This window comes from Thunnus albacares, chromosome 11, assembly GCF_914725855.1.
Source record: "Thunnus albacares chromosome 11, fThuAlb1.1, whole genome shotgun sequence".
In the NCBI taxonomy this organism is placed as follows: Eukaryota; Metazoa; Chordata; class Actinopteri; order Scombriformes; family Scombridae; genus Thunnus; species Thunnus albacares.
In genome coordinates this window covers 8,923,258-8,943,604 of record NC_058116.1, presented here as the reverse complement: position 1 = coordinate 8,943,604, position 20,347 = coordinate 8,923,258, and the positions used below count along the sequence as shown (strand labels likewise).

The 20,347-nt window shown below is 40.9% G+C and overlaps 2 protein-coding genes across 4 annotated transcripts; both read right to left on the bottom strand.

Annotated features, from left to right (window-relative positions):
* Positions 1-777: 777 nt before the first annotated feature.
* Positions 778-5,398, bottom strand: si:ch211-218d20.15. Its single transcript, XM_044366458.1, has 8 exons — positions 4,173-5,398; positions 3,745-3,863; positions 2,759-2,819; positions 2,598-2,665; positions 2,366-2,468; positions 1,539-1,657; positions 1,307-1,452; positions 778-1,215 (listed from the first exon to the last, which is right to left on the bottom strand). Exons 1-8 carry the CDS (start codon positions 4,231-4,233, stop codon positions 1,107-1,109), a joined length of 786 nt encoding a protein of 261 aa, XP_044222393.1. The 5' UTR covers positions 4,234-5,398; the 3' UTR covers positions 778-1,106.
* A 129-nt stretch (positions 5,399-5,527) lies between these two features.
* Positions 5,528-20,298, bottom strand: med14 (mediator complex subunit 14). 3 transcript variants are annotated; one of them, XM_044366449.1, is made up of 29 exons: positions 19,676-20,298; positions 19,066-19,092; positions 18,860-18,965; positions 18,581-18,754; positions 18,290-18,419; positions 16,150-16,278; positions 15,849-15,956; positions 14,865-14,997; positions 14,558-14,708; positions 14,324-14,435; positions 13,958-14,083; positions 13,625-13,703; positions 13,087-13,246; positions 12,707-12,916; positions 12,232-12,366; positions 12,039-12,115; positions 11,738-11,898; positions 11,200-11,346; positions 10,469-10,713; positions 9,913-10,182; positions 9,349-9,586; positions 8,720-8,842; positions 8,333-8,509; positions 7,987-8,225; positions 7,688-7,867; positions 7,284-7,391; positions 6,792-6,917; positions 6,485-6,674; positions 5,528-6,326 (listed from the first exon to the last, which is right to left on the bottom strand). In XM_044366449.1, the coding sequence occupies exons 1-29, from the start codon at positions 19,849-19,851 to the stop codon at positions 6,253-6,255; spliced, it is 4,311 nt and encodes a 1,436-aa protein (XP_044222384.1). In that variant the 5' UTR covers positions 19,852-20,298; the 3' UTR covers positions 5,528-6,252. The 3 variants fall into 3 exon arrangements, with proteins under 3 accessions (XP_044222384.1, XP_044222385.1, XP_044222386.1); XM_044366450.1 differs by having other exon boundaries at positions 12,719-12,916; XM_044366451.1 differs by lacking the exon at positions 8,720-8,842 and having other exon boundaries at positions 19,676-20,297.
* Between the last annotated feature and the right edge of the window lie 49 nt (positions 20,299-20,347).

The window sequence follows — 20,347 nt, the reverse complement described above, 5'->3', positions numbered from 1 at the left end:
ATGTGAGAAGTTTAGAGGGAAAAATCACTATTTGGTGGAGCTGTTAACAACTCATACTCACACACTTGAAACTCAATTGTCAAATAAATGTAGTGGAGTAGAAAGTGCAATATTTCCCTATGAAATGCAGTAGAGTGGAAGTATAAAGTAGCTTAAAATGGAAATACTCGAGTACAGTACAAGTACCTCAAAATTGTACTTAAGTACAGTACTTACTTTCCACCACTGATTTTCTACTATCAGTTTACTGTTAACCAAGCTAGATATTATATTTGCTTGGAGTACAATATGGTGGTAATACTGTTAATTTACTATAGTGCTCACTTTCATGGACTCTATGTGTATGTTTACCATGTGAATTACTGTGAGTACTTAAGGTCGCTCTATCACTGGTGATTCTTCCTGGCATGAGAGAGAGTGTAACTAATTTGAGAGCTGGTCTATACTTTTTTGAAGCCATAGTAGTTTGTTTTTACAACACCTTTAGCCTAAGTATTGTTTACGATATCTCATTTTATGATTTGTGAATTATTGTCATTGAATTCATTGTCCAATACAGTAAAAAGTCAAAAGCCAGCTCCTCGTCTTCAACCTTAATTGGAAGTATGTTTAGCGTGCTGCGTAGATGTGCACCTACATGCATAATGAGGGCAGAGTCTTTGTTATTAGTTAAACCTGTGCTTTATCTGGCATGACAAATTAAAATGTCTGCTGTAAAAGTCTTGGCTATAGTCACATCTGCCTGATGTATCAAACGTCTGAAATGAGGACAATACATTTCCCTATTGCATTCAATTTTATTATCCCACTATAAGTAAAAAAAGAATTATAACAGTAGTGCAAGGAGGGATTCAACAAGCTTACATTCATTTCAAAACAGCTGACTCACCGTACAGACTAATATAGACCACATTCAGAAGAACAATATAAAAACCTACATGAGTTGTAAATGAAGTAGGCTCTACAATCAGTTGAGTCCAATTGTGTAGCACCTTGTCACAGCCATAACCAACATCAGTTCAATCAGAAGCGGGAGACTCCTGGAAGAACCTGGTGCACCAGTACGTCAGGATTCATAGATACAGAGGCGTTCCCTTTAGGCCGAGTCAGGACAGGAACTGTGACACGAAGGTCACGGCCTGGTGGAGGTCGTCTGTCAGCTCCTCCGGTAGTGACAACACCACTGATGTCAAGCTGTGAGTTATTTCTAATATCCTATATAGAAAATAGCACATGGATGTTGTTTTCAGGTTGCTGCTGCATTCATTATGATCTCTGCCAACATAACATTTGGATTTTCACTCACCAGTTGATGTATTGAGCAGCCAACTGAGGCTCATGCCTGGAGCCTTCCTCTATCACTAGAGACTGTTTCATCTGTTTGAAGTTGGCCTCGATATCTTTCTTTATTTCAGAGAAGGCCTGAATTCCTCTGAAGGAGCTAATGACTTGCTGCAAAGTAAAATAAAAACATTGATGCATGATAGAAAAAAGTGTATAGGAGTATAGGTGAAAAGCTGATACATAGAGTTACTTACATATATAACCGAGAGCTGGTGGGCGATGTATTTATGACTTCCTAGGTGCCTGATATCCTCCTCTAGCTGTTGACTCAGCACCAGGAGCTGGTTCAATTTGGCAATGTGGGAGAAGTATTCTGCAACAAAAGCATCGGCTTACATTAGTTACAGGAGTGTGTTTTGATTGTGTGATAAGCCTGCATAAAGGGAGAGGTGTGATTAGAAAGTCCACATCTACAAATTTTAAGATCTTTGTTACTGTGTCAACTACAAGGCCTCCACATTTACATGAAAAGTGCAAACAGAACCTTCATAATCACCTTAATATAGTTCCTTTTACTTGAGTAAAAGCAGGAATTCCACCGTGTAAATATAGTTCAATAATTAAAACTAATTCATTAATATGTAAGCAGCATTTTAATACTGTTGATAGTTAAGGTGGAGCTAATTTTAACTATTTATATACTATAGTTTAATCTATAGAAATTAATCATATTTTATGAGGCGATATGTTTTGCATATAAAACCTTAATATGAAAAATAACCATTAACCTTAGCTGTAACAAATGTAACAAAATGTAAAGAGTAAAAGGTGCAATATATTCCTTTGAAATTGAAATACTTCAGTAAAGTACAAATCCCTCAAAATTGTACTAAAGTACTTGAATAAATGAGAAAATAAATAACTTGAACTGAATTCCAGGTAGCAAAAGAAGTTCTTGATGTTTTAAAGGTTTGGCATCTAATCCGTTCATAATCTGTAATCAAAAACAATGACAGATTGAATCGTGCTTCTTCCTCTTGTGTGGGGATTAATTCATGTCCCTGTCAACTAGATCTCTCACCATCCATCGGCGGCCTCTCCAGCATGTCTACCGGGCTGCCTTGAATGAGGAACACCTCTACACGAGGAAACATGGCAGACAGACCCACCATGTCCAGGTAGTCCTGAGGAAGCACATAGACCAGCTGAGTTCTTGTACAGTTTCTGCACCTACAGTCACATTCTTCTTACTTCAAGCATGTTTAGAGAGGTTTGTAGAGTGAATGACTTAGTTATTACAGTAGATGTGATACCTCCAGCTGTGGCATAGGTTTTGGTAGATGTTCAAGGCACTGCAGCATGTGGTCGAGAATCTCCGATCCTTTAAGATTACAGCAAAAAAAAAAAAAAAAAAGTTAAGTACACAGGAGCTACTCAAGTCAAATTAAACTCTTTAATACGCTGTCACACTGACCTTGAGCCTGGAAAGTGTCTGACTCCTCCGGGCTGCAGCCTTGCCCCAACTGCTCCTGGAACTACAACATAGAAAATCAAAGCAGAAGAAGTTGGATATGATTTCCTCAAGTCTGCTGCCTTTGATTGCAGTTGTAAATATTAGACTTATGAGACAGTTTCATGAAAGTAATTTGCGTGCACTGTTTATACACAGATTGCGAACGGTGGCAAAGACCCATCTCACAAATGATTGTCACTTGCAAACTGCAGATACATTACTGAATCCCACAGTCCTCTCGCATCTTCAGTCAAATGTGTTGGGATCAATAGGAAAGGAAATTATCTCTTGCTGTAAATCGCATCTTGTACGTTGCAACTTTGGTAAAACGGATTCCAAGCTCACAAGAACATCTCAAGTAGAAACAGGAAAGTGTGAATTTATTGCTCATGGTTTAGTAAAAAGAAAAAAGAAAAGTGTGAGTGTTCGGCCTCAGTATAAAGAAGTAGAGCCTGTTCCTGCATTGGTTTGGCTTCATTTTCTATTGCTGTGTTTCCAGTCAAGCAATCTGATGTGAATTATGGTGTAGCAAATTTTAAAAAAGCTTTATTTTCCCTCAAATGAAAGAAAACAGATGAAAAACAAATTAAAGATGATGGAAAAATGCATGTGCAAGTCTTTATGGTAGTTATATGGACATTAAGTTATACATCAACTCAACGTCAAGTACATTTCTTTTCTTCTTCATTCAGCATGATGCATGGCCAACATTAGCTGATATAATTAACACACTGCACAGCCAGTGCTAATTGACTCTCGTTTAACGGGTGTGTTTCCAGATGTTATTTGCTTTGGTTCAGCCGTTGCAGATGCACATGTGACTTTTGCTTAAATGTCACTTGTCAGTTAGATGGAGATTGATTAACCTGATGGGAAAGTTGAGGGATGTAACACATGTCAACAGTAATATGGAAGTGATGCATGCTCAAGTGCTCAAGTTGACCTACCTGCTGCATCTGTGCTCTGATGAGGAGGTCCAGTTGCCCACAAAGACACAGCATCTCCAGGCCCACCTGCTCTGGACTCAGCTGGACCGGCATCAGAGGTCTCTTCACCTGTAGCTCCACTGACCACAGCAACCAAATCAGTAGGCCTGTACTGACATCATTTCTCTTCACACCTCAACTAACACACACACGCGGGCACCACTACACTGTATATGCAGTATGTACATATGACATCCATCCTACAGGTCCAAACAGAAGGCTGGAGATTAAGGACTGAAGGGGAGTGGTCAGTGTGTTGAAATGAGACGGAGCTCGTACCTGCAGGGCGCACTCCTCCCGAGATGCAGTTTAATCTAAACATCACATTCCCACGAAAACGCTGCAACATATTTAACAAAACATAACGAGTCGTTGGTGTTGAGACTTACCTTTAAACGCTTCATGGTAAACGCAGGGCTGACAGAGCGGCTCTGATGTGCTTACTGCCATATCTGACTTACACCGGCTTGCGATTCACACACTAGTCTCCTAATTTTGCCCCGCTGACAAAATCCATATGGAGCACATTAAAAACAAAGGCAGCGGCCTAGTTGAGGCTGGAGAAAAGTAGATAAGGCTCTATTTGTTTATTTTATTGCATCTGGTCGGAACTATTTAACGCAAGGGGTGCGTTAGAGTATCAAACGTTCAAGTGGGTTAAATAAACGCTGATATTGCGTTTTTCTTTATCCGTAGTTCGTCGTTTTCTTGCAGGTGACGTTGATCATACGCAGCCGCAAGGTGATGAGTGCATGTTTTTTGCCTAGGATGATCCATGTAACTAATGAAAGCTTGGTGAGATAAAGCGATGCCTACGCCCTATGCAACACCAGCCGTGCAGTCGCAGTGTGTCATGTGCAGTGTTGAATGCCCCCCTCCCCTCACCCACCTACTTACCCCCATCACACTGACTGAGGACCAGCCTTTCACAATGATGTCATGTTTTAAGGATGAGGATCACAGCATCACTAGTGAGGATGCAGAAAGTACAACAGCAGGTATTTTTTTGCTTTACTCGAATATTTACATTTTATACTACTACATACTTGCAGGCTACACTACATTTCAGAGGGAAATGTTGCACTTTTTACTCCACTACGTTTATTTTGTTATACTACTTGTTACTTTTCAGAAATTATGATGCATTGTTACAGATTAACCCCAAGGTATATAAAGCACTACAACAGTAAAGTACCTCGCATCAATGATAATAATCTAATAATATAACTAGAAAAATGCTCCATTATCTGAAGAAAATGTATGCATGCTCGAGGCTAAATTTGCAGCTGACAAAATTGTAATGGTTGAAATGGAGCACGTTAATGTGGCAGTTGAATTACAATTACTGTAAGAAGTTCAAATGACATTTGAATAAATGGAAATGCTGAAAATGTAATTATAAATGTAAATAGGAAATTAAGTTTAAGTGTCAGTTTTGGAGCTGCATATGTTTGAGTGTCAGTTAAACTTAAAGCACTGAAAGCAGTTTAACAGAAAGCTATAAAAGCAGTTGAAAAGTCAGTTGTGTAACAATAATTGATTGGTAGTATACTGTATAACACTGGAATGGGCCATTCAGCATAATAATTACTTTTACTTGTGATAATTCTGTACTTTTGCTTAAGTAAAATTTTGAATGCAGGGCCTTTAAAACTTGTACTTTAGTATTTTCAGTGTGGTGTTGTTACTTTTATTTAGGTGAAGTAAATGATGTGATTATTTTAGCACTGCCAGTGGAAGATCCTCAAGGCACAAACCAACTCGGGGCTTGGTTTATTAAATAGCAAAGTCAGACAGGATCCTTCAATCAGGAATCAAAGTGGGTCTTAATAAAATACAACTGGCTTATAAAGTTTGTCACAGTTTTACAGTATCCAAAGTGAAAGTTTGAAATAAAATGCAGAGGTCTTGACAAAATAAAGGCAAGAAGACATTTAAATAGTGTGCTAAAGTAATATATCTCCTGATACTATAATAATATCAGTATGGCGTTATTAAAAAAAAAAAAAAAAAAAAACTGATGATAATTTTCTAGCAAAAATCTAACTCACCTGATTCTTTTCAACACTCAAATATACAACAATGTACATATTTTCGTAAACAACCTTAATTTCAATAGATAATCCTCTGTTTACAAGTGCACCTGGAGGAAAAAATAACATTTATATCCTTTTGCATCAAATGACTCCCTTGTCCAAAATATACCTTATTGGCAAATCTTGTCTGTAAGCCTGTATCAAGAATAAACACTGTGGTCCACATCTGTACACATTTTACTCCCTTTCATAACAGCAACTATACATCAAGTCAAAAGTCCAGTGGCTGAAGCTGAGAGGACACATGCTGGATTTTGACATCTTGGGACCACAGCTGTTATTCTCAGTTTTCTTCTCCATTCAGTGAAGGACCCATCCTCTGTCTCACAGGGACTCCAGTTGGGTTCCAGTTCTGGCTCTGAGTTTGTTGTTTTTATTGACGAGTGCCAGGGGGCAGAGTGAGGTTGGCCATCAGCTCGTGAACAGAAGCGAATATCGTACACTCACCTGAGAGAGAGAGAAAACAACCAGGGTTAGCAAAGGCATTTTGTGTGAAGTCTCAATAACAAAACTAAATATTTAGTTGATATCAGTTTCTGTATGGGAAATTTGATATGTTTTTCAGTATAGTAAATTATTCAGATCTCATCAGCTGAGAGTCTCACCCTGTCTGGCGGGGTGCAGCTCATTGAACCTTTTAAGGATATTAGAGACCATAAGCGCTGCGGCCCCAGAGGAGCTGTGCTGTCTGGGGATGTCAGCCTGCTGAGTGAGGCCTGTGGCCATGTCGTACACGATGGGCACAATAATGCTCACTGGCTCCTGTGGCACCGGGATACGCTGGGTCAGCTGCAACTGTGGACCAAACAACACAGGGTCAGGCAAGTCACCGCATTTCAAACGATGCTACACAGGCACATGACTTGTGTCCTGGTTGTGGAAAGCTAATGGTGACGCACTGCTGAGACTTACAAAGAAGAGCATCTTGGACTTGAGCACCACAGCGATGGTTCCAGGAGGAGCGATGGGAGGCGCACTGGGGGGGATGGTGAGACAGAACTGGACGTTCCACTTCAGCTGCGCAGCTTGGTCAGGGAACTAGAGGAAGAGAAATAAGGTTAAAGGATATGGTCTAGTTTTCCAACACAACTAGAACATGTGTGCACACTTTCACACACACACACAAGACAAGTTTATCAGGGCATATTGTATATTTGTTGTATCTAGTTGTTGTCATTTGACAGCTTGCATAACAAAAGAGGGGCTGGTCTTGTTCAGTTTGCATATTCATAAACTTTTGGATTTTATAACACATTAAGAGAGTGTAGATTCTATTTAGCAATTGTGTATACAAAAAAACTTTGAGATCAAAATCTTTAATAACCCAAATAAACTGACAAGGCTCATACATGATTAAAAACATGAATACATGTAACGACTGCTCTTATAAACAAAAAAACTCACCAGTTCAAGCTTCATGATGCGTACACAGTCCCTAAGGATGTTAGTGGGCGCCCCCAGCAGCTTTGTGAAGGCATTCAAAGTGTTATATTTGAAGGGAGGACCAGCAACCTAGAAAAGAGGACAAAAGAAGATAAATAAATGGCGTAACAACATAGGTGTGGGCATGTGAATGGCCTTAAAGGCAAAATCCATGATACAAAATGTAAAAAAGTGGAAGGTATTACTTTAAAAAAAATCTAAATGCAAGGTTGAAACCAGCTTATCATTATCAAATTAATAGTTATATTATTACAATTCCTGTCTAACACTACAACTTTAAACATGATCAGTTGAGAAAACGTTTTCCATATTCTGTGTCTGGATAATTTATGAATTGGTCTTTAAGTGCTTCTGCCTGTACTTACCCGTGTCTCAAAGAACTTTTCCAGCACCTGAAGCTCCTCCGGTGACCAGGGACCTGTATTTTCTGGAGTAACTTTGAGCTGCAGCGTCTGGTAGTTCTTTGGGTTTAGAGCAACACGGCACTTGAGCACGTCCGTCTTAAACATGATCACCCCGGGCTCATTAGAGTTCACGATAGATAACTGGAAAAGAGGTGACAGAGTAGGAGGAAGTGAGGGAAGTGCAGAACAGGTGATATCATTTGAAAAACAAAACACCAAACAATTTTTTCTCCAAAGAGGATGATTTGTGCAACGCTCACATTGGCCTCCTGCTGAATGATCCTCTGCAGGTGGCGTCTCATGATAACTGAACCCAGGAAGCGCTCCAGAGGCGAGCAGAGGTAGCTTCCTGCCAGGCCTGGCACCAGGCAGGGAGTGGGTGAGGGGAGCAGAAGCACATGCAAGGCATTGTGGGTGAGGATAGTAGGAATGGAGGCAGCCCAGGGGCGCTGAGGTAGCTTGCGGGGTGGAGGCATACTGGTAGGCATGACTTGTGAACCTAAATAAAAGAAAGAGACAGATGTTACAAAAAAGGTAAACACAAAGATTTAGAGAAAAGTTAAGATTTTAAATTATCTGAAACAATACGGAGAGAGCAGTACTTACTGGTTCCAGCACGTGGAGAATGAGGGTCAGGGATAGGTGAATGCAGCGAAGGGTTACCAGGGGACATGCCATGGATCCTTGCCCCAGGAGAAGGCCCTGAGACCTGGGGTGAGCCTGGCCACTGGCCCCTATGGCTGGGAGACACCATGGCATATGGAGAGCTGGGGTCCAGAGCACCTAGGGTAAAAGACAGGCATCAGACTCACACAAACACTCAACAATTAACAGATAAAACAAATTCAGATATGTGTGCCCACTTTTTACTGGCTATTTGTCATATGTTTGCTCGTTTGGCTAGTGAAGATGTTCAGTTCAGCCCCTTCCAGCCCTTGCCCAGCAGACCAGAATTACCACCAGGCCAGCATTTACGGCTACCGTGCTGCTTACCGTGGGGACTGGCAAAGCTGGTCTGGCCCATGGCTATGCCCAGAGAAGACGGAGATGGGGTGGGCCCGAAAGGAGAGGGTGCCCTCAGAGCTCCACTAGGGGAGCCAGAGGCATGGATGTTCCCTGCGCACGCACACACACACACACACACACACACACACACACCATATCTCGTCAGCCACTGAGGTTCTCCTAACGCACACGCACACCCACTCGCTCATGGACACACATGCTAAAGCTGGGCAGGGGGGCTGTAGTCTCTGGCTGGCGGGCTGAGATGGAGCAAAATGGAAGGAGCAAGACTAAATGCATGCTTTGTTCTCTCTTGGCTGTGAGGTGTGTGCATGGTGCATGAGAGACACAACTGATCTCATGGTTTCACAAAATTAAACATGGGCACACATCATTGCTCTTCCTCGTTGTCTCTTGACATGCGCACAGTTTGCTCTTGCAACAAATACACAGGTTAGCAGAGAGGTTGATGACAGTAATGTGATATATTCAAAAACAATGATCTGTTGGTCACGATGCTGTATGGCAGGCTGACAAGCTCAGATGACACAAACAGTACAGGTGATTTTCACTCACACGAACTTGGATAAACACCAAAGTACCATGTTTCCTATTACCTGGCGACTGTGTGGGCATCATGGATGGTGAAGGAGTTACATTGGCGTGGTAATTTGGTGGCGGTGAAGTGAGAGGAGGGTATACACCTCCTGCACCCCCCCGCATTGTCTGTGGAGCTTGCAACTGGTTCATCAGACTGTCCACATCTACGCCCACCGGCGATGGTGGGTTATCGTCTTCATTGACAGAACGCCTGCGAGCATCCTGATTGCTGTCTACAAACATGTTCAGGAATGTCTAGAACAGGGAAAGACAGGGACAGTATTTGGTGAAAAAATCTTAAACAAATCTGAATTTTATTATTGTACTCTTGTCCAGCTAATAAGAAAAAGACTAGTCAAGTTCTGAGCACAGAGAACCTAAGAACAGAAGTTTTCATACCAAATGGCAAAGCAAATGCTCATATCAACTATTCCAGTGACATTTAATACTTGTAACATTCTCAGATGCATGTGTGTAAGAAGTAAAAGTGGCACATTGATTTCTGGCAGATAGTTTAAACAGAAACTCCAAGATAAACTGAGTAGTTTGACACCACTGCTTTGCCTCTATGTCTGGTTTACCTTGAGTCCTGGAGCAGGGTAGAAGCCCTCTACAATCTTAGTATTGTCAAAGAGACTGTATGCGCCGTCTCTGATGGCTACCACACCACGGCTGCGGCAGTAGATATCGATGCAGTACATATTTCGGAACGCCAGGCGGATGTGTGTGGGTGACTGGGGTAGGATGGAGAAGCACTGGTAGGCAGTGTTGGTGCGCTGGGTCAAGCCCAGCATGGGCACTGTTGGTAGCTTGTTGATAGCATTTAGAGGGGCCTGTGTGTCGGAAAGCACCTAGAGAAACACAGATGAAACGTAACCCAGGGAAATCACACAGATATACCAAAAGCAAAAGTAAAAGTGAATGGTTTATGATTAGAGAAACAGGGAACATAGCACATTTTTCAAACTATTTTAAGACTGCATAAAGAACTACATGGAACAATACAGAGCACCAGAAACCCTTCAGAAAAAGAAATTGCAATTTTTTTTTAGAAAAAGAACCTTAAAAGTCTCTTGAAAATACCAAGAAAATACATGTGTATTGTGGCTGCATTTTCATAACCATGTTCCTTTGTACCTGCAGCAGCTGCATCACATTTGGGTTCTTGTTGAACATCTCCTGTAGCTGGTGGAGGATGATGTTGTGGCAATTGGAGCAGCCAGAGTTTGGCCCCACGGTGCCCAGGGCGAGGTGGAAGCGCTGGCTGTTGGAGTTCCACTGGATGGTGACTGAGCTGCCTTTGGTGGTGCCGTAGCACAGCACCAGCTTACGGTAGTTATACAACCGCACCTCAGAGAACAGGCTCAGGTAAGATGGCATCTCTGGAGGGAAACAGTCACAGTGTGCAGCTATATTAGATGGTTATGTCTCATTTGCCAAGCATCAATTCAAGAGAGCGACACTGATGAATGCAAGCCTGGGATAACACTTAAACTGCAATGCATTTATGTTCACACAACCTGCAGAGGTCAACATTAAGATCTGATAGTTAGCTGAAGTGAAACTGATGACACTGGGTTTTTAAATGTTATATCATTTATTGTTATTTTAAGTTGACTGAGGAAATGCTCTCAGCACAAAGATGAAACCAGTTCGAATAAAACATTTTTATTTACTTTAAAAATACATGATCAGTTTGCAAATGTATGTAATTATTTGCATCTATCTCATTCATTGCAACTCTATACATCTGCAACAAAATGGCCAGTAACATACTGACCAATTTAAAACAAACTGATCTTCATCCAAGAGCTATGCATTGATTGATTTAAGTGGAATCTTTGCTTTACAGATGATTTTGCACGTACCTGGCAGTGCACGAGAGAAGTTGAGGACACACTGGTACAGTTGACTGATGGCATTCCAGTCATTGAGGAACATCTCTACAACTTTCCGCCCGCCCACCGGCTCCGACAGAGGGTTTTCATAGGTCAGATACACGTGCCGTGTGGAGGCTGAGAGAGGGGGCAGATTTCAGTTAATTTAGGGGTTGGGCTATGTGGCAGATGCAGACAGTTTCCCTTATTTACATACAAACCAGAAAACATTCTTTGAAAAACAGCTCATCTATGAAAAACAATAACACCATTTGCTGAAATTGCTACAGGAGTATTTAGTATGTCATAGGGTATATCAGAATCGGCTGTATTCATTTGTCTATGGTTTTAGACAGTTCTCTCTTAAGGCAGCTCTTAGAGTGTAATTTTTATATGATTCCTACAAATGATTTTACTATTATATACACTTTAAAGATTAAAAAATCTCAATTAGATTCAAAAATAAAAATGTACGTTAAAGAAATATATCTAAACTCTTAGTGATGAAATGAGAACATGTGGTGTGTACCTTGCTCCTTGCTGTGTGTGCTATTGAGTGGGCAGTTGGCCAGCACCAGTTCAGCCACCCATGTTCGGTTGTTCCTGCCCTGCAGGCGGATGGTGCTGTCCAGAAGGGAACGCTCTAAAGCTCTCCTGGTCTCCTCTCCTACGCCTTTACAGGGAGGAATCCTGCAGTATAAAAGAAGATATATACTTTAGAGTCACAAATTTTATCACAGTTTTTCAGGTTTTCATACTTTGAATAGAAATATTGTTTGGCTGTCATGTATGTGCATAAATACATGCATATGTGCTTGTGACTGTATTACTTTAGTAGACGTATGGCATGACTGCTGCCATCTCCTTCCACTTGGACACCCTGGTTTGGAATCTCCATGTTGGACAGCTACTCAAAGACAGACAGAGACATGCAACATTAGTCAATGCCAAGCTTGATGTGTTTATCAAAGAGCATGCAGGAGTGGCATGAATGAATCAAATTGTCAAAGTACAGTGACTTACCTCTGTTCTGAGGCCAATGAAAGGCATGTTGGTATCACACATTGCCACTAGGTGAGCCAGCTCCTTGTTGAAGGCACACATTTCCCCAGACCGCTTAGGCTTCTTTGGCTCTGGGTCCCCCTGGTCTCCAGACATCTACAGAGCAACAGTTACAAAAAATGCACATTAAATAAAGCTAAATATGTATCCTTATCTAGCTGGGCACATTTTTTTCCCTGGTAATGCCTTGCCTCACATGAGGGAGCTGACCAGTACTACCAAAAGCTGAATTTATACTATTTATAATACAAGGTTAATAGTTTATTAAACTATTAGGCAGGATCTCACAACTATGCAAAGTTATCATTGTATAATATGTCTGGTCACATAATACAATTGTCTGATCAGCCTAGTTCTAAGCTCAAGCCCAGCACCACATCCATTTAAAACATATAAAAAACAAAATAATTTGTGTATGATAAAAAACTGCATGTACTCTTGCACTGACTGCCTTTCTCTTAGTCCCAGGTCGGGCCCCTCTGCCTGTTGTATTGTCCTGGACAAGATGTTCTAGGTTGGGCTTGAAATGCTGCAGGAGCTGTGCGCACATGGGTCCGTCCTCTCCTTCCAACTGAGATACAGACAGGAAGGAGTACTTGTACTGCAATGCTGTAGGATTGCTTGGTACTTCAAGCATTTCCACCACCTACAAAGAACAAATAAGATGCATGACAGAGAGTTAAACAGAGTTTAAAAAAAAATACAAGCAAGTAACAGATATGGAGAATGAGAGGGAGGTTGTAAAAATGGAAGCAGTATTTTCTTAAAGTAATTTTGGTTTAGCTCTTTTCAGCAGAGTATTGGCAAGGAACTCACAATGTAGTACTGCGGAAGACGTGTGAGCTTGATGAAGAGTTTGTGTTTGGACAAGCTGCCAACTGGGTGAGAAGCTGAGTTGGAGAGGTGAAGGACATCAGTACACACGGTGGGAAGGTGCTTCACAGACTGTCGACAGCGCTGCTCCCCCAACCAGAACCTGGCCACAGAGAAAAAAAGTCAGTCTCTAAATGAAAGCTAAGTTGCAAACAGTCCCAGATTTGTATACTCTTAGTCAATGCATTAACCCTGTTGACTAGTGCAAGACTCACAGCCTGGCAATTCATTTTAACACCCATCTTGCCTCTAGCTTAGCCAAGTGTTGGAAATGACAGATACTGTTACTGACTGCTTCTGTCAGTTTTGACAAGGTGTCAGACTGTCTCCTACTGTTGGCTTTTTGCTCCCCGTCACTTCTATCTACTGAACGGCCACTGCTCCCTTTCACCTGTGCCAACAATGACTTTATAATGTTAGCTGTGAAAATATATCTCCTGTTTATACCAACTTTAAAAAATTAAGGAAGTACTTGACTTACTTCAGTTGTTGAAGCCAAGATATAATGCGCTTCATATCATCGTTGATGGTCTTTTCAATGTCATCCAGCATGGACTGATCTGGAGTAAGAAAACAGTTTTAGGTTCACAGAGCACATGAAACATTAAAAGTAGAACCACAGAGAAACAAAGCCTGAAATTAGATTGTTTTTGCCAAATTGTTAATTCCCTTAATCTTACATAATTACAACCCGCACTGAAACCTTAACTAGGATCACAACAGGGACAAATGTGAAAAAAAGTTAACCACCACTGGTTGATTATATTTGCATATTGCTATTTATTGTTCTAAATTTATGTTTGCTCCTACTTACCTAAACCATACAGCATGGGCTGGAACATGCCAGAGTGCAGGTCTACAAAAATATGTAGACACTCTGAACGACCACACGGCTCAAGTATTGGAATAACAAGTGTGGGTAAAGCAGTCTCGATGAATGCTGAAATAAACAGAAACACACTCTAGTACCTCTTTTCAACACTGCAGATGACACAAAACCATGGTTACGGAACATTATTGAATTGAAGGAGAGTGAACTTTTTAATCTTTGAAACTGTTTCACTGTTGGCACAAGGCTTCAGTTGCTCCAGGAAATAACACTGGTTTCTGCAGATTTGTTCAATATACACCCAAGAATTTGTGAAATGTTTAATAATGAGAAGTTAGAATAAATACATACAGTTGTCACTGGGATTGCTGGTCTTTAGAATGGCCTTCAATTCCTGTAGCTTCTGATGTGACCGGGCATGAACACTGTCAATCAAAAGTTTCTCCACTGACAGATGGTCAATCTATAGAATGAGCGAGAGAAAACAAATGTTATTAAATTGAAAGATATTTGTACAGCGAGTCACACTGCCTATAACTTTATACAGCACTGAAAACGTTAATTGAAAACATATGTGCAAATTACCTTCATAGCTCTCTCCATTAATTTGGAGTCACATGCAGGGAGAGGAGGTTCATGAGATATTTGCAGTGGCTTAGATCCATCTGATTCATCAATCTTGATAGTGACTTTGTGTACTGATGCTGTACCCGTTTTCCTACCCAACACCTGTTGGCTGGAGGAACAAAAAGAAAGAAAGGGATGAAAACTATATGAATGCATTCTGGTATTTTTTAATGCAGTGTAGGTGCACCATTTGTGTTTACAGGTTTAAGTGTGTGAATGCATACATCTACATGTCCATACATGTAAATGTGATTTAAAGTCTTACTTCCAGACAGTGAGCGTGAGGTATTTTGCAGGCACATATCTCTCCTCCTGCACCAGATCTCCCCATCGCTCTCTGATCAGCATCAAAGTCTGAGAGTGGAGCACCTCTAACTGCAGTGACAGACAGAAGGAGTCTGGAAACAATGCAGTTAAAGAAGACACAGCGTGGGAAATACTAAGTCCAGGTGAATAGAGATAAAGTATCATACACATCTTTCCATTAGCATTCGAAACACACTCGCACACATATCCTCCTACACTTTGTCGGTAAAAGGGGCATTTGTGCCCGACACAGACTGCTCTTTGACATGGTAAGCTGCGCTGCTAGTGATGGTGGGGGAAAGGCAGAGAAGAGATGTACTGATTAGCATTGTGATTAGCACAGTCATGCTCAGTTCGCATGCTTGATTAGGATCTTTGATGTTAGCATAAATGCTAACACGCTGTTATTTTTCCGGTGTCCTGAAGGCTACATTTTACCACAGACTGATGAGTGGCATCATGAGAGAACAAATCCTCGACTTTATATTAAACTTGAATTAATTTTTTTTTTTTTTTTAATTAAGTGTCCTGCTATCTCATGGCCCATCCCTCATGGATTCCTTTCTAAGTACAGTATCAACAGGTGTTAAAACACACATCCCCATAAGGAATAATTATACCTCACATGACCCAGCTGAGTGACAGATATTAGAGAGACTAATGCTGTCCTTCCTTCATCATTAACAAAAGGTGGTTGTGTTGTTTAGGAATGAATGAAGGAAGAGGGGTCTAAGAAGGATGCAGTTTTGCAGCTGTGTTTCTCATTGGAATGCTGCACTTGTCTGCTTGACCGGTCAATACTCTATATGCTCTGACACACACTCCCGTCCTACTGCAGTAGTTCACAGCAGACTGGGACAAAAGCCAAGTGGATGCAGGCAGGACATACACAAAATGCCTGTCAATGTGCATGGACAGACAAATAAAGACAAAGAAAGGATACGCAAGCAGTTGTACATGTCCTGTAGGGGTTTTTCATCCGCACACAGACGTGCCTGGACCAATTCGTGGATGAAGTTCACCTGCAAACTGTGGACCAAGGCTCGGCCATCTGTCAATATAAAGGGAGGGAAGAATAATTTGAGCGTGGAAATAGACAAGCAAATAAAGGCCAGTTGAGAGCGGGCCAGGATGAAGTAAAAAATTAATTAAAGGAAAAGCATTAGCAATACAGTATACTGTCAATCAGTTTTCAATGGTGCCACTTGTGGTGTGCAACAGAGCTTGATGGGTGCATGCCTTACCTCCAGTTTCTTTGTCCTCTACCAAAATCTCCAGCTTCAGCAGCCTCCAGGGAATATCCGGGTCATCTCCCATCACCGTCAAAGTAGCCTCAAACTCGCCTTCCACACGAAACTTTACACGTCCATTGGCTGCACAAACATGCAAACATACGCATAGAATCTTCTCATTACCATCACAGCTGAAAACTGTAGGTTATTCCATGTCAGATCAGATAAGATTGTTGCAGCACCGTCTCAGATTTTGTTCAAACCTTGTCTATATCATGAATGGGTCCTAAAACCAAGATAAAATATTTCTGTTTTCATATTTTTTCAGCCCTTGATATTATTTCGTCTTTATAGCCTCAAAAACACCTTATCTGGGAAGCCATATTTGGGCATTAATATCTTGACATGTATTGTTCAGAGTCTCACCAAACTTTGTAGGATGGAAGACAAACAAGTCTTCTGTATGCCAAAACCATTAAAAGCCAGTACTGCATGCCATTTTATTTTTATAAGGTCCTAGGTTTGGAAAAAAGTGCAAAATTCCTAGATGAGAGTCATATTGAGGGTATTACTAACCCACATTTTTGCACCAATATGGTATCAATCATCATTTTTTCTGCAAATACAACCTTTTATTAAATTTTGTGCCAATATTTGAGGTCTCTGCCACCAATGGACATGAAGATATTATGAATAAAACAAGGCATGATAGTATATTTTGGTCATTTTCATAGGATCAAAATGGTATATGGGGTAGCTAGTAGGAACATAAAAATGTAATTGCTTGATGTATGGTTATTAAGGGTATAAAGTGCCAATGTCCTTCTGTTTTTCCTTCATACAAAAATAGAAATAGATTTGAGATACATTTTACCTATAGCAGAAAAACATCCATTTCAGGATTACATTTTTTGAATCAGTATCTCCATGATTATTGAATTCCTGTGTCATATGATTTGTAAGAAATAAAGGATAAATATGTCTTCAGTTTCATTGGAATGGAGGGTATTTGAGATGGGAATTGTGTCTCTGGTAAGGTCTTGGATATTGAAAATAAGTGAAATATTTTGATGAAACCTCTGGTATAAGGAGGAAGAAGTGGTATCCTAAATGGCCCTCTCAAGCTCCAGTGCGAGTATCTAAATGTGTTTCCACATAAAATGTTGGATGTGTTTATAAAGGTAATTTTACAGTGTGCATGTAAGAAAGCTATATGCCCTGATAGTAAAGAATATAGCTTCCATTACTGACCTACAATAAAATGAGCCTAAAGAAAACATGTATTACTTTACTCCAATCAATATTTCAGAGGCCGGGACACATAAGTACAGATAATAAGGGAAGACCCTGCTTCTTCATTATGGACATTTTCTTCCTAGAGTTAAAACAATATCTTTAACAATGTGTATTTATCTATGAAGGCAACATGGAAGGATATTGGCACTTTGTACACTAAACGACCATACATTAAGCTATTTCCACATACATTTTAATGTTCCTACTACCTATCCCACATACCATTTTGGTCCTATTAAAATGATCAAAAAATGCTACCATGCTTTGTTTTATTCATAATACCTTCATGTCCATTAGTGGTAGAAACCTCAAATATTGGCACAAAATTAACAAAAGGTTGTACTGGAAGACAAAATAATGATTGGTGCCATATAGGTGCAAAAAATTGGTTTATAATACCCTTAATATTGCTCTTGTTTAGGAATTTTGCCCTTTCTTCCAGATTTAGGGCCTTATAGAAAACCAATAGGCATGCAGTACAAACTTTCAATGGTTCAGTCATACTGAGAACTTGTTTGTCTTCCGCCTAAAAAGTTTGGTGAGGCTAGGAATAATACTTTTCAAGATATTAATGTCCAATCATGGCTTCCCTGATATGGCGTTTTAGTGAGTGTAAAAATTAAGAAATATCAAGGTGCAAAAAAAAAATAAAACACTGGAACTGAGCAAAAATATTTTACAGGCCTTGACTTTGGGAGCCAAACATTATATAGGCAAACTTTGAACAAAATTTGAGATGGTGCCGCAATCACTTTCCTGGATTCTGTCTGATTTGACACAGAATGACCCAGTACTGAAGTTGTAAGAATGGCAAACTTTTAAAATATACCATAGTGGGTGCACACATGCTGCTTACCAACTGTGAGGTTGGCTAACTGAGGAGGTAAGTCTGTGGTGACAAGGCGATGCCGTAGAATCTGATTAAGCTGGTTCAGGGTAGTCTGCTTCTCAGACTTAGTGATGGGGTCTGGAGGAATGATTTTATCCTACACACATGGACAAAAAGAGGATAAATGTGCTGACATAGTAGACATACAAGAGGGAAAGTTTCTTAAAGTGATAAGTTTGATCTCCCAGCATCCTTTCATGCTAGACTGTATATCAACAGTCATAGCAAGCAGCAAAGAAAGTTTAAATACTGACTTACTCGTATGCAGGTGGGCAAGCGTGGGTATGACCCCGTTGTGAGTACATCGATGGCGAAGGGGATGGCAAAGCTGGGTAAACGTGCATGTACCAGGGCATCCCTGGCCAATGATGCAAGTCTATCAGCTGTATCCACAAACAAGATGGTCTGCTGATCCAAGAAGCTGGAAATCATCTGTTACCATAGATACCATAGGAGAGAGGTTCAGAGCAGGGTCATGTGCTGTGTATTATTAAAATCTACTTCTATAGGGTGATTATAGTCTTTATACACACGTACCGCACACTTTTCAACTTTCCCTGCATTGCTTGCCCACTTCACCAGGGCTAGGAGACGCACAAATAGCTGCCTGGTACGACTGGCAAACTGGACAATCTCAATTTTTCTGCAAAGGGAACATGAATTAAATATTGATACTAATTTAAGCAAACAAAAACAGATTACCAAAATGCGTGAAAGGAGAAGTACATGAAGAAGAAACCTACCTCTCCATGTCCGTTTTTCGGGGAAGTCTGAAAAGAGAACATTAAAACCACTGATTAATGCCATTTTCCTCATCCTGCCCAACATAATAGTACTCTAAAATCTGTGCATCCCTAGTTTTGAGTCTGCTTTGACCTCAGCAAATGACACTGCTGATGTCCTCAGTTGGCAGCTGAGAGACAAGGGACCAATGCGGGGGGAAAAAACTAGCTTTGGAACAGCAAAATAATGCAAGTACTCCTTCATCTACCTGGTGTAGCAGATATTTGTCATCCCTCCCAAACACTTTTCTTGGACAACTAACTATTAGCTATAACGTTAGAATCATAAAAAGATGTGTTGATGATGTGTTGTGTAGTTACTCCCCCTCTTATCACTGTAGTTATCTGTGCTTTCTGGTTTATTACACTCTAAATTATAGCTTTTAGGTCAAATGAAAACGCATCACCTAACTTCTCAATTAGTGCCAACAGTCGACTTTTGAAGAGCCAGTTAGTGTTTCCTATAAAGGCTGGAAGAGGCGCATCCTCTTGAGTTTACTAACGTTAGCCGGTTAGCCTACCGGTTATCCTAGTTAGCTTTGAGGCCTACAACGCTAAAAATGTTACTTACAGTTCCGCCAACAGGGTGATTTCATGGTAGGTCCTCTGGAGAAGAAACTCAATGAGCAGGCTCAGTCGTACCCCCTGTGTGGCCGGGGCTCCGGGTGGCGGTGGCTGAGGACCCGAGACAACCGGACCTCCGAGTGGGACGAGCTGCCCATCTGACCCGATCTGCACCGGAGCCATTTTACAATGACGATACGCACTAGCGTTAGTTAGCTAGTACGGCGATGCACACCCAGCGCTACAACGGAAGACTTATCGAGTGAGTTGTAGTGGCTAACTCCTTGTGATAATATTTTTTCGCAGTCTCACAACATTTCTCTCTCTAGACGAATTTCTCTGCATGTACTTGGTTTCTTTGTTCAGCAGAAAACTCAACAAATACGCACAATTTGGTAACTCATTACGGAGAAGACTCAATGCCGCTCAGCCGCCATCTTTGCTGTCGGGAATAATTGCCGTTGAACCGACGGTAGGAAGGAAAACCTAGACAGGAGCCTTGAGGAGTGAGAGTGATAAATAAATGTCTCCCCCATTACTGTGTTTTACTGGCTCCAAGACCGGGGTAACTAACTGCGGGATCAAACAATTAGCTTAATGTCAGGTTACAGTGCCAGATAAGTGATTACCCGCAAAGATATTCTCTCATCTGTTACCAGGGCAACACATGAGAGAATAA